This window comes from Acanthaster planci, linkage group LG07 (genome assembly GCF_054643075.1).
Source record: "Acanthaster planci isolate LZ-2023a linkage group LG07, COTS_SCS, whole genome shotgun sequence".
In the NCBI taxonomy this organism is placed as follows: domain Eukaryota; kingdom Metazoa; phylum Echinodermata; class Asteroidea; order Valvatida; family Acanthasteridae; genus Acanthaster; species Acanthaster planci.
This window is the reverse complement of record NC_141783.1, coordinates 19,477,023-19,491,566: the sequence shown is the minus strand read 5'-3', so window position 1 is coordinate 19,491,566 and position 14,544 is coordinate 19,477,023. Positions and strand designations below refer to the sequence as shown.

The following is a 14,544-nucleotide window of genomic DNA, read 5'->3' as shown; positions in this document are numbered from 1 at the left end:
ATTTATGCACGCCGAAATTGACGCAAACGACAAAACTTGTGCAGACAGTTGAAATTATTTGAGTAATTTTTCTTGCCAGCGTAACTTTAGCTAGTGTTTGTTCTCATAGTTTGAACTCAGTGGTCCTCCCAAGACGATCCCTCGAATCAGTAGTCTACCAATCCAAGGGCAAATCGCCCAGTTAACTATCAATATTAACCTTACCAATTGCAGCCCCTGATAGTGTTTAAAAAAATAGTCATCAGTCATTCTGACACGAAACCATTCGGGGGGCTGCTGTGCCTTGCCTTGCCCCATTAATATGTCAAGCTGCAGAAAAATCTGCTTAACAACACAATAAGAAATAGGCAACTATTGTATTCCAAGGCCAGCCAATTCTTTCAAAGCTTAGAGTTATTTTTTGAATTCCCTTTTGCCTCTACGCGTATTGTGTGGGCCTGTGTACAATAAAAGCTATTCTTATGCTAATCCATCTCAGTCTGGATTCCTTTGCAGTCGAAGTCCGTGAAGGTTCACAGATTTTTCTTAAAAAGGACACGTACAACTTATGTGACGGGTTGAGTTGCAGGTGAAACTTAGCTCTTGGTTTTGTCCAACGTTGCCCTACCCTTAATTCAGGGGTTGTCTGCGCTACAGCACCGATACAAAATGGAGGCGAACGGTGGGCCTGCTCCCGCCAAGCAAGGCGCGGACGATGACCAGACGATCCCGTTGCAGAAATACAGGACAACTCTGTACATGAATTCTGACCAGGGGCCAGAAAAGCTTCAGACCACAGGGCCGGTTCGTACACTGTGTCTGTGTTTGGGTTGAGGGGATATTAAACTAGACATGCTAGCTGCCATGTAGTCGGGCACTAAGTTAATTCATGCGGAAGAATTACCAGTATGTTTCGAAGCTTGCATTCATGCTTACTACTCGGGTTATAATAGCTATCAATCATCGAGCGAAATCGATTTTTCCAAATCATGCACACGAGGATAAAACACCTTGGCTCCAGTTGGGATCAAACGGGTGACTTCATGCATCCAATATAGATCCATTTTGATCACTGACATTTGAATTTGGATTCATCGATTCGCATTCACCAAACCGTCTAAATGGTGTAAAACCGGGCCATAGTAGTAAAAACAAATGGTGTGACTTCATAATAAAGATTAGGACCATATACTTGGACTAACGCCAGATCTTCTATATCTTCTACACAAGACTTGGGGTGAACGTGTTTAATTCTACTTCTTTCCTGAAAGAAGCAATAACCCTTTTTTTTTAAACAACAGTTAGACCCCTTGTTTAAGCTTATATCCTTGCCAAATCACACACACCTTGTCATGGTCTTAATGCATAAACACAATAAAATGTTAGGTGCACTTTTCCAAAAGAATTATGTAATAAAGGCAATTCGAGATTTCACCAGTATTTACAGAATATGTACAAAAATTTATTCCAGAATCTTATGAATTTACCATGGCCAATCAGCTGTTCGATACAAATCCTCTTTCCCTCACACGCACAGTGGGGACGAGAAAGTTGCAATATCTACAATTATCAATCAATTTCTCAACCCCCCATTACAGGTTAGTTCCGATTCTGATCACTCAAGACACATCAGGTTTCAGATTAATCCATAGAATTCAGCTTTCAATATCTCAACGGAGTTGCTATAAACTAATATAGACAAAGCCTGTCAATTTTAAAGTGTGCTTTTTAGAGTGCTAGAAGTTCATTTATTTATTTGATTGGATACTCAGGAAAAAGGAACAACAAAATCGCAAAAAAGTAAGTTATTGATAAAAATGCAAAGCGAAAACACAATCTAGATGCTGATTGCTATCGCACGTAACATCGCGTTTAAGTTGGACAAATAACGATCGAATAAATTTTAAACTCGGGCTGGGTCCAAAGTTATGACCGCGAGGGGACAAACATTTCACTCATGGAGGCTACTGGCTAGTGGGAGGAGCTACTTCCCATCGGAGATGTATGTTGATCGAAGTCACAGCCTGTAACTTTGACAGGGCCGGGTAGCACTTTCTTGTTATTCTCAATGTCACACATTCAGAATTGACAATACTAGTACTGTTTGAACAGACTTATGTAGAAGCACAAAGTTAGGCAACAGTGTACAGCCTACATGAGTCATGCACTTATGCACAGACCGTAGTATTATTGTTCTGAACAATACGGGCGTTTCACAAGTGCACCTCCAAGTCGTCGGCCAAACACAATGCGCAAAATCTGTTGACCCAATGCGCATTTGGAAAGAGTCGACAAATTTCGCGCGTTGTGATTGGCCAATGCGTTTCAACCTCTTGGTGACGCGCTATTTTATATCGCACGTATTGTTGTATGAGAACTTAAATAATCTAACCTGAACATCAGTTATGAACAAGTTACCATAACCGTAACCATACAACTTTGGTGTTTTTCATTAAATGTTTGGGTTTTAGGGCTTGGCATCATTCACTGACGTGTGCTAATGCAAAGTAAACATAAACTTTTTTAACAGGAATGAAAGTAACCGGCAGATTAAAGGTATGAGGCACTTTAACACAAAGTCCAGGTCCCCAACTGACTTTTGTTGAAACCTCCTTCGGCATTCATGTCGGCGTGAAACCAGACATCTTTGGCACTTGTAGTGAATCCAGGGGTGCAGGAATGAGGCAATTCAAGCGTGTGAGCTCCTGCAGTGCCATTCACGGAGCTCTGACTCTGAAGGTCTCCGCCGACCAAGTTTAGAGTTTTCTCGCTGTCCCGTTGGCAGTTCACGCTTTGCACTGTTTTCGCTTCACTTCACTCACCCATACTCTGGTGCGGTATGACACCACAGTTTCATGGGGCCTGGGGAATTTTGACGCTGACTGCGCTGAGTATTAAACGATACCGACAGTTTCGATTTCTTAGAAATCAACACAAAAGACAGCACACTCCTTTCGTTTCAGAAGTTTAAGACGGCACTGTATACCAAGACAGACACGGGAGATATGGTGGAACTTAATTTAAATGATGACAGTGACGCAGATGATAGCAGGAAGGTACGGGAACAAGATGTGGTTGATTATTCTCTTGAACTCCAACTGCTATTAGTTAAAGGACGTTTCAGTTAAGTTATGATGAATACAAGGATTGCGTGTTGTTATCGACAGGCCTGGGATGGGGTCTCTCTTTTACTCATGTGAATTCCAAAACATTCGGGCCCTAACATTTCTTTAACACAAAAGCCACTATAGTGCCACGAACAGTATACATTTTCAAGAAGTGAAGTCCTTATTTACGAGCTGAATTTTTTCTTGTTCGATTCTACAGGATCTCATTCAATGAGCATTGTTCCTGTTTTTTGAAAAATCGTTTTCACAAAGTATATTTTCAAGTTTGTCTTCTGGCCTCTTTTCCATTAGCTTCGTTTTTATCCAGATACACAGCCGAGTCTGATTTACACGTTTGAACAGTCATGCTCCAAGAACTAATTCGTTTTTAATTAAATTTATTTTGAAATAACCATAACTTCTTTGTTGTCAGACCAACATCACCTGCATCGTATGCTTCGATGGCTTAGACCCCTTCGCCGATTATCTCATTATAAAGACATAAAAACGAAAGTGGCAAAAGTACCAGTATTTCTTATAAAAGCACAGTTTGAAATTTGCTTTAAATAATTTTCAACTCTTTAAAAATGTCTTTTAAAAATGGCACAAATGGGTTCTCGTATTGAAGCACAAAGTGCGTGACCTTGTTGAGTGCACTAAGCGCCCATTCACCGAGGGTCTAAAACTCAACAAGTCTGCATCAATTTGCAAGGGGCCGGAAAGCTGTTGGTTAACTCTGCGAAGTCAGCAACCTTGCAGAGTGTGTGGCGCCTTTCAAAACCAAAGAATCTCTATAGCTTTGAATACACTCGTTTACATATGGCTCTTTGATTAGCCTCTGTTGTGACATGTAACTGAGACTGGAAGGGGTTGAATTAGACTGGCTGATTTGGCTGTAAGAAGGCCTAGATAAACCAGCTCATTTGGGATTGAGCAAGGTCATATTCCATGGAAACCTTGAAATGTCTTTAGAACCAACACTAAGGGGGGGGTATCCTCATACAGACTGGAATATTTCCTCCCGCAAGCTAATTTCTCTTTCCCTAACCAGCTAGGTAATATCTGAGCTCAGTTTATACATACCTGGGAAGAAAAGAACCGGCGAAAAACCACTTGTGGTTCGAAGAAAATGATATTCTGCTTAATCCCTGTCTGCGTGGGCCTAACGGTATGAAAAGACTGGACTTAGGTTGCAACTATTATCAGAAACGACACACAGCCTAAAATCGCTAATCACCTAAATTATATTTTGCAAATTTTGCAAATGTGTTTTATCTTTACTGTATAGTAATTTTAAAAACACTTGTTTTGTTTTTTTTACTGATCGTAGCCCTGTTGAAGGGCAGGGAGCCCATGTAATCATGGGAGAAGGGGAGGTGCTTAGAAATATTTTTTGAAAAAATTTAAAATAAAATGGAAAAACAGACTGAAAATCACCAATTTGCTCGAAAAACCTCAAAATCGACCCTTTGTATCGTTAATGGTTTATCAGTTTGTTAATAGTTTATCAGTTGGCAGCTGACGAGTTGTTTGCTTCCTGGAATTCCCCCCGGAAATAGATGTCTTGTCCATGCGCCCCAGAAAAACCCTTGTGATGCCTATTAGCCTAATAATCGAAAACTTGAAATCATGTGCTAAAAGGAAAGAACAAATAGGGAATTGTATAGTAGAATCCACACATCGCATTGTCTTTTGATTCATGGCTCTCATTCTTTCCTGGATAAAGGAAGATCGAGCTCGACCAAAGACACCGACAGGGCATTTAACCTAATGTGGTTTTTCATTTCTTTCCTTCCAGCGTCACGAAGGTCTCAATTTCCAGCAGACAATATTTCTCATTGCTGGCTACTGCCCAGGTTTTGCAGCAACGATTATGATGGTAGCCATCGTCAACACAGGTGAGTGAATTCAAACTTTTGGGGGTGTGATAGTCTGAAAAAGAATTTTATTTTATAAACCTTAACAGTCCAAAATCCTCCGATTTCAATATGATTTTACATACACCCAAGGGGATTAATATACTTTTCCAGTCTTGGCTAAATTATGGAATTTCTAATGAAAACTTGGTTTCCAACAAGTATAACGAGTTTTATTACATTAAAAAACTGTCATTAGAATAAAATTTGAATTTGAATAAAATCTGGTACACTGAGTTCTTTAAATTCATATGATCGTAACAATTTGTATTTTCCATACTAAACACACCATTGCTATACCTCTTTATTCGGGGCAAGCTTTTCCTAAGTTGCATAAGAGACGCCTTTCCCCAATGCACTGTTTTCAATGGATAAGAAGGGCACAATGGAACCATTTCAGGGCTCTATCAGCTTGCCCCAAATCACTTGGTATAGAAACACTATTTTTAGTCTGGGGAATTTAAATGGCTATGTTAAATTAATGTGCAGTGAGATAACTCATTGTACCAGATTTTATTCACATTTAACTCGCAAAAGGCTTATTTCACAGATTTTTATTTTCAAATTTGCCCAGTTGAATCTATTATGTGCACTCTGATTTTGTCACACAATTTCAACTGTTGTTCAAGCGATTTCAAACCACGAGAACGCATTTTCGGCGAAGTGTGTTCTACTGTGTCTCGCTGACATCGAACCTTGTTACCCGGAAAACAAATTCGTCTTTTGTCACCACATTTCATCGCTTGTTTGTTAAATGTTGTCACAATTCATTGTGACATGCAGGAGGGTCAGTGGTTGTTGATAAATTGCACCGTATCTTTTTGCTATTATCCTTGCGATTCAGAAATGAAGAGTTTGTTTCTTTTCATTATTTTTCTTAAATACGTGCTACACTCATAAGCAACTCTTGAGGAAACAACGGTCATTGCATTGATTTTTATATACATATCCATTATCGTCAATATAAATTATCCATTATCACCTTTATTTTTAATGAACTGTGCAAATCGTTCCTCAGGATACAAGAAAATGCCTGAGTGCCTGCAAAACGAATTGACATTGAGAAAAGTTTCAAAGTAATTGATAAAGAACGAATCCGATTTCTGTATACGTTGTCATTCAGTAACAGCTTAGACAAATTTCACTTTTCTCGACACTGAGTTCAAATGTGACGACAAAGCTTTGAAATATTATGGTAAATCATGCAAACAGTTTATCCACAAGCAGATGGAATTCTGTGACGAATTTAGACTTCAGAATTCCTGATTTAGATAGAACATTGTTTTTTAAATTAGTTGGGAAAACCTATATATACACGTCTCTTTCTACGAGGAAATTATAACATTTCTTTCTCTTGACGAAATTAGATGTTAGGGTAAGCATCCAAAAGTCTGTACCGGGGAAATTAAAAAAAAAACTAACCTTTTCTTCAATTATCTTTTTAGGGTGGGTAGGCTTTCTGGTTTTTGCCGCCCTCATATTTCTCTTGGCCTATGCCGCCATACTGCTTGGAAGCTGTTGGAATATGGTGCGAGTGGCGTGGTTTGAAGACCTCAACCCTTATGGCGCCATAGCCTACGAGGCCTGCGGAACCTGGGCCAGGTGAACTTTTTTATACCAGCTGAGGGGGCAGTGATATCGTTGGTAATATTTGTGTCGAAAACAGCAAGGAAAATATACCATAATGTGCTTTAGATGTGTGCTCATTGTAGTCGTTTTAAAAAGGTGCTCGATAATAATGTCACTGTTTAAAAAACGATATTTTGAGCAATGTTGCCTATTGAAAGCAATTAATACTCGAGCCCCTTTGTCAATGAGTTGTGTTGATTTAATATGATTGTCTTGTTGATCTCATCGGTTGTCTTGTGCTGTCTAGACTGTGCTCTCTGGCGAATGTGCCGCTAAACTGTGTTGCTAATTTGCCAATGTGGCCCACTGCGAATGTATTATCTAATGTAGTGAAGCGATTATTTAAAACAATGCTGCAGGATCAATGTACATGTAAAAGTTCTTCCCTCATGTTTGAATGTACATGTACATGCTATTTGGAAACACGAGACAGCTTAAACACTGAAATACACTGAAATACCTCAATTGAAAAATATTCGTTTTCAAGCACGCTGCTTAATCTAACATCCAGGCACACGGTGAACGTTTTGGTTGACCTGGCGAGTTTTGGTGGTGGAACGGTCATGCTTCTGGCAACCTCGGAACTGATACTCGTGGTCATTGGTCCTCAGCTGTACGGCACCTATTGCTACTGGCCTCTCATCATAGGAGCCATAATGTGCCCAGCGATATGGGTAGGGATGCCCAAACATTTCTGGTACGTAAATCCTCCTCATCTTCATTGAATTTGAAGCATTCACGCGAAAGATATTGCTCATGTGAAAATACAGATAGACGTTGTCTTTTCAGCATCAAATAAATCATAGGCAACGTTTTACAACCAAGTCTAGTTAATTAAAAAGTGCCGAAGCTCTAAAAATTCTCAAGAAGTGAAGCCAACCAAGCAACCCTCAAGTAAAAGACAAAGTCAAAAAAAAAATGGAAAACTAAGACATCCGAAGTAGGCTAGTTGAGGGGGAGAGCATGGATAAACCCCAAAGAACCTAAGTGAAACTGGCGAATCTTCAACGGTTCACTGACAGGACCTCATTGATATAGAAACCGAAGACGGGTTTACCTTCTATTCAAGTAAGATTAGTTTGCTACGCTAGATCTGGATCCACAATTTATTTAACCAGAAGGAAAGCAAACCAAACCAATCCACTCACCACACATTTGATTTAATAAAGCAAAAAGCCTTTCATTAGCTTAGTAGACGTGTGTCTACTCTTGGTATGCCACAGTCGCATATTTTCGTCCACAAGTGATTGGTAGTATATGGTCAGCAGCCGGTACGTAGGCAAAGACAATCTACTGAGCGTAAAAAATATGCAGCTATCAAAAAATCTAAATAATGCATACCATACTACTGAATACTTCTTGAAAACTTGACCTTATTTATGTGTTGTGTATTATTTCTACCAACCAAAATTCTGCCAACCATGATTGCCAAAGAGGGCGCTTGTAACGTAGCGACGGTATATTGGCATTTCGTTTGCTTAGAGCATTTACCGTCATTATGGTGGGCCAAAGACTGCAGAGAGTTTACTCTTGTGTGGCAACTACCCTTACTTTAAAATGCATAATTTAATTCATCAGTATATAAACAGGCAGGACCTTTTGAAAGTATTTGGACAGAAGTATTCAGTCCTTATTGCTTTACTATTTGCGTAGTTTTTTGGTAATTTCTAAATTATTCTCTTGTTTTATACTCATCAGTCAGCCATGTTCCACCAATCACTGGTCGAAAAATTGAGCTTGTGACGTATGGCCTGCTTGTTTCACCTGGATTGCGATCAGTGACCCGTCGTTGGCTCGCTGACACCAGAAGCTATGGATGCAGCGAACCAGCGTTGGGATCAGTAATCGAGATCCAGATTCGTGCGAAACAACCAGGCCGATGACAAGAGAAGGGCCTCTTTCCGGTTCAAATGTTCGCATTTTTTCACATGCTTCAGGTTACTCGGGGCGCTAAGCATCGTCACCACTTTGCTAGCCATACTCCTCATCTTCATCGACGCAGCAATCTACCTGCACGGGAATGGACGGGCCCTTGCCGAGTTCCAGCCACCCATTGAGTCCTGGGCTTTTGGCAAGCTCATCGGCGCTACCATTTTCCTGCTGGGTGGGCACTTTGTCTATCCTGAGATTCAGCGGGCCATGAAGGAGCCGGGGAATTTCGATCGGAGCGCCCTCACGACTTTTCTACGTGAGTGAAAATAACACTGTTTCAGCAGGTATCTTCCTCAAAACTTTCGAAGTATTGAAACGGATTCAGCCCCAAACTTCTCCAGCTGTACTCTAAAATTCGATGAAAAACATTCTGAGAATTAAAAAAAAAAATGGACCGCGTACACCTCCAAGAATAATAGTCGGTTTAACAATGATATAAATCCTTTTGGATGCAGCGCTGTACTCAATATTTATATTGCATCCAGACTGACAATAACTTATAAGAAAGAAAGTGTAAAAGACATATCTTGATGACTTTAAATCCCTGAACAGTCTCTAATGAAACCTTTGTATATGGGGCAATGGAAAATCTAAAGATGTCTTCAGAAGTGTTCAAAAATCCTTTTTGAGATAATAATACGGTAGTGAGGATTGAATACTGATCTTGTAGTCGAAACTACTCACAAGGTTCAATGAAGTTGCCTGAAACATATTGGGCGAGTGGATACCATGATAGTTTTCGTTTTGTCAAAATACTAGTTCGAAACTTTCTACACCAGCATTGAAGTTTATAGGAGGAACGATCTTATATTTCTTCAACCGTAAAGACCAGATAACAATTGGTCACATCCGTCCTTTGCCCAACAGTGATTGTCGTCTTTCTCTTTCCGACCTTGCTGGTTGTCTTCGTCACCTATGGGGACATAATTGCCCCGAATGATATCGACCTGGAAGCCGGCCTCTTGTCGGTTCTCCCCAGGGGCGCCTTGGTGGTGATTCCTGGCCTACTCTTGCTGATCAGCAGCGCCTCCGTCATGCTAATCATCATCAACCCACTCTTCAGTCATCTTGAGGAGGTTCTGAACATTCAGGAAGGTATAGTGTGTAATGCTAAAACAATGGATAGTTCAGGATGGGTGCCGTGCCCATCCCATTTGTGCTTATTCAATTAAAAAAATCTTAATAAAATCCTGACGCTTCTATCAGACTACAGAATTCAATAGTTAAGTTCTTTAATGAGAGTGTGCCAGTTTCTGTGGAACTGTGAGTAAATCTTTTCTCTATGCAAAATGTTTGACGGAAGCACATACACTTGCTGTAACTAATGACTGTGAAAAAAATCAATGCCTTACTCAGGGATGGAGAAGCACTAAAGTTTAAACCAAAAAACCTCGGACGTCATAACAGGCTTCTCTCCTAAATTTCACCAGTGTCGGAACTGAACTACTGAATCATGTTTCAAATTCATCAAAATTCATCAAGCTATTAAGTTGGCTTTGCAAGAGTTAGACAGAGTTCTCAGCTGGTAGTGCACCACAGTGGATTTTATAAACCAAGCAGGTGGCATTAATGCCCATTTCTCGCCCCGACCTCCAACCTTGGGTGACACTGATGTGACCCAGTTGCATGCAGCAGACATCTGTATAGTGGATGAACTTCACAAGACATATTGCATGTCAAGCTCGAGTCTGGTCAATTTTTTTTTACATATCATAGGAAAAGCCTGTGATGTCAGTAAGACTGGACAACTTTTAATGGACTGGATTAAAGTATGTTGGCTCAGCCCACCGTGTAATTTTTCCTGCAGATTTAAACCTCAGAAGTTTGGATCTGCATAAGAGCTAGCTGGCGCACCTCGAAGGTTCAGCCGAAACAGGCAACCAACAAACAAAGACAATTACTAAACCATATAGTTTACTCCCCTTCCGACTTTTTCTAGGTATTAATTGGAAGCGCATCCTCCTTCGTACTTCTGTCATCATCTTGATCGTCTTCCTGGCGGAAACGGTGAACGAGTTCGCCTTGCTCGTCACCGTGGTTGGAGGCGTCGTGTTCCCTTTGCTGACCTTCCTGGCTCCCGCTGTGTCTTACCTGCGACTGCGATCCATGCATATGCCTGACAGCTTCTCAGAGCGCCCGTAAGATATTTTTCCTCGACTCGTAAAGGGTCTACGCAGTGCGATTGTTTTACTTGACCTTACCCTTTTTTCACCTTATTTTCAATTTTCGTTTGGCTGTTTTAAAAGGCTTTTTTGTTGTCGTTGTGGTTTAATACTTAAGTAAATTTCCAAAGGCATGAACAAAACTGCGGTAATGATCCATTTATGTCGAAGCTGGCGTTAAGCCAACTAGCAACCATTCTCAAAAATGTTTTTCTGAGAGCATAAGAAGAGGACATAGCAGCAAGGTGGACAATTTCAACAGTTTAAGAATATAACGTTTTTCAACACAACCTCAAAAGAATGCCAGAGTGCCTTCATACATTGAAAAGGCGCATAATGTTTCACAAAACGTGTGTCCAAGAAATTGTCATCGCTCTGTCCTTTCAAACCTCGAAAGTGAAAACAGCCACCTACACGGAACTCAGTCTATCGCACAGTATTTTACAACCTAGTTGACATCTTAAACATCATGAAAGGCTATCTATTTAACCGGCTGCACGTATCGTGGAGTTTGTGTCGCCTTCCTGTATGCATTCTACTTCTGAAGGTTGAGAGGAACTATTCTGTGTATGGTCCAAGATTTTCAGTTTGGGAAACGAGAAGAGGAGTTGAAGGAAATTCCAGAGTGTTCAACTATGGTGAATGTAAAACAATCTACACAGGCGGTTTGTTAAGATTCGTCAGTAAGGATGGAAAGGGACAACAGAATTATCATGCCAATCAAGTTTCATTTTTATGGGGAAAAACCAATCTGAACATACTATTTTATGAAAGTGAAATTGCATGTTAGAAGCAACCAGGAAAAGATCTTGTAAAATCCAACTTCAACTTAGTTGACAAGGTTATTATAATCTTCGTATAATAATTGCGGACTTACACAGACGGGGGGGGGTCAGTGATTAGAGTAATTCGCCTGTAAATTCTTTTCTCTTTGTAGGAAAATGCACATCTTTGAGAGTATCGTCTCATTCCTCCTCATCCTCGTTACTCCGGTAACGGTCATCGCTGTCCTGGCCATTACCATCGTAGCTCTTACCAATGACCAGACAGGCTACGTGAAACCGTGCTATGTCCAGTACAACACGACTACCGTCGAATGGGCAAATGATACATTGCCGACCAACGCCACATGGGCAAATGATACATTGCCGACCAACGCCACATGGGCAAATGATACATCGCTGACCACTGTTGCCATGTGAGCAAAACCATGACGTGTTTACGAGAAGCCTTGTGTATTGTGATTAAAGTCTATTTGACAAAAAATGAGAGCAGTTTTCCAAGTAACTTTGAAGTGGCTGACAACTGAATTATAGAAATTTTTGACAAAATTGTTGAAATATTTCTCGACGCGCAGAAGTGCAGGGTAATCCGGTATTCTGCAGGTGGTACTCAATCACAACATGATATTATAAACACTTTCATATTTTTGTAGGTTTTTATGTACATGTACTAACACAATCCACAAAGTGGAAAAAGAAACGCCAACCATCCCATTCAAGAATGTGCACGTCTATAACAAAAGAATATCACGGCATGTAATACTGGTAATGTAAATGATGGTAAAGTTGTGTAGTTATCGATCTACTCTTCAGCAGGATCAGCAGTACATGTTTTTGCTGTTACAGTGGAGTGATATTTTAAACAATGATTGCCTCGATGCTTCTGCCATAATCAAGAGCAGATCAACAAACAAATAAGCAAACAAACAAGCCATAAAAATAAACAAACAAAAAACAAGTACACACACACCAATGAAAAAAAAAAGCAATACAGATCGGAAAGTAAGCCGTTTGGGAGTAAGCAATAATAGACGGTTTCTTTTTGTTAACTCTATGGTCTTTCTGAGATGGTAGGCTAAATTGTTTGGTCGATTTTCTTGACACTTTAATTAAAGGGAGGAAAGTAAATGAAAAAAATACAAACCAGTATTCCCGTCTGCTTTGTTTGACCCCTTCTTCAAGACAAGGGAGGGAGTTGCTCATTTAGGTATCTCACAAGAGTTCATTGATAATATAATATGCTTTGCCTATAATTTGTGTATTATTTTGTATCTGTACAAAAATATTGGGTACAGTTACAAGGTGGAGGTGTAGCTTTCTTATAGTACTATATTTCCCTGTTAAAAATCGACTACAGATTCTTATCTTTAAATTATAGATTGAGGCATGAAATGTGGCAAATATACTTATTTTTTTATCTGCTGTGCTATAAACGATAATAAGCACTTTGTGACATATTATTTGGTCAGTATTTGAAAAGTTTTCCTTTATTCCTTCTACGGCGCCTATTTAAAAGAGTATTTGTTTTAAATTCTTCAACTGGACAAAATTGTTAAACGTTTCTTCAAATAAATAAGTGTAAAAGACAATATTGGTCCTAGTTTAAAATCTCAAATATTAGGCTTGTCCACATTAGGATGCATAGTACAAACTTGCACACATAAATTGTTGCCAAGTTAAGCCGTGTTTATATCTTAATATTGCACGGAGTCTTAATACTTAATCCTGAAAGAACTTAATTATGTATGCAAGGTACAAAATCACTTTCTGAAGAGGCTTTGAAGATTTTCAGAGGTGAGATGTAGAATATATGCGTTGCGTGTGCGTTGCTTAAATTTAATCTGGCTACAATGAACTTCTTTAACAGCATTAGAATTGGAGTGCACTGATGTACGTTTGCTTGCATAAAAGAAAGCAAACAGTCTGTATTCTGTAATTTAGCAAGTTGTTTCCCGACATCACGAAAGGCTCACAAGAATTTGAGACACAAATAGAATTGCATGGGATCACGAAGGTCCTTTTCATGTGAAAGCAAATCTGACCCCTCTTTTTGCTCAAGGGTACATTAAACTATGAAATATTCGAAATCGCTTTGGATGCATTTGGAGCCCTTGGTGTCAGTTTCAAAGGTAATGTTCTCCTTTGGTTGGGTTCTGGGACGCCCTGCTGCTCCCCAACCTGACGTCTGTTGAGTCTCACTGTAAAAAAATTAGAAATTTATCTTATAATTCATATTATTTAGATCATTTGGTTCGGATAGAGAAGGCTTATGTTCTTTTGGTTCCCCGCAGAAATTGCAAACCAGAGGAATAACGCAAGGATTCGGTTTGTTAAAAGTTTAAAGTCTATTAGCATTTTGATTCTTGTGGTTTGAGAAATAAAAGTTTTAAATAGCTTGCACTGAAAGTAAAAGAAATGATATATTCTATGTTTCTTGTATGTTCACAAAAATTCGTTTAGTATCAGCGGCGTAAATTTGTGCCAGAATTTATTTTGAGGGGGGGGGCAGACTGTAAGAGATGCCTTGCCCGGCCATGAAAATTCGACGGTTGGGGGAAGGTGACACCATTTTACACTAAAAGAGGGCGATGTTAGTGATGTAGTGTGTATTATATTAATGCAGAATCTTACATCAGAACGGCATATTTATGGATTTTTTGTGTTCTCCTTTTTTGAGTACTACTCGGGACATTTTGGTTGTTGGGAAGCCGAAACGTTCTTCAAAATCCACTCTGTTTCTTTCACACGATGAAAAAGTGGGGTAAGGGGAATGATTCAGTAACCCATAATCCCCAATAAAAGTGGGGTGTGGGTGGAATATGTACCCCATTAGTCCGGGATTTATGCCCACGATAGTGATGATTTCCGCCGTTCAGTTGTTTAATGGCAGGACACTAACTTCTTTCAAGCCTCTCGTATTTATTTTCTTTTATATTTTCACTGAGAAGTGACGACAGTATACTAGTTTTCGTTTAAAATTTACTAGTTAAGAGAAAACAAATATATCTGATTCTGGTCCGAGAAAAAAAATGGGATA

At 39.6% G+C, this 14,544-nt stretch overlaps 1 protein-coding gene across 2 annotated transcripts; it reads left to right on the top strand.

Annotated features, from left to right (window-relative positions):
* Window positions 1-518: 518 nt before the first annotated feature.
* LOC110976184 (uncharacterized) lies at window positions 519-13,923 on the top strand. Of its 2 annotated transcripts, XM_022229265.2 has the most exons (9): window positions 519-783; window positions 2,943-3,035; window positions 4,885-4,984; window positions 6,448-6,604; window positions 7,143-7,328; window positions 8,569-8,819; window positions 9,431-9,658; window positions 10,503-10,701; window positions 11,663-13,923. In XM_022229265.2, the coding sequence occupies exons 1-9, from the start codon at window positions 649-651 to the stop codon at window positions 11,925-11,927; spliced, it is 1,614 nt and encodes a 537-aa protein (XP_022084957.2). In that variant the 5' UTR covers window positions 519-648; the 3' UTR covers window positions 11,928-13,923. The 2 variants fall into 2 exon arrangements, with proteins under 2 accessions (XP_022084957.2, XP_022084958.2); XM_022229266.2 differs by lacking the exon at window positions 2,943-3,035 and having other exon boundaries at window positions 521-783.
* The last annotated feature ends 621 nt before the right edge of the window (window positions 13,924-14,544 follow it).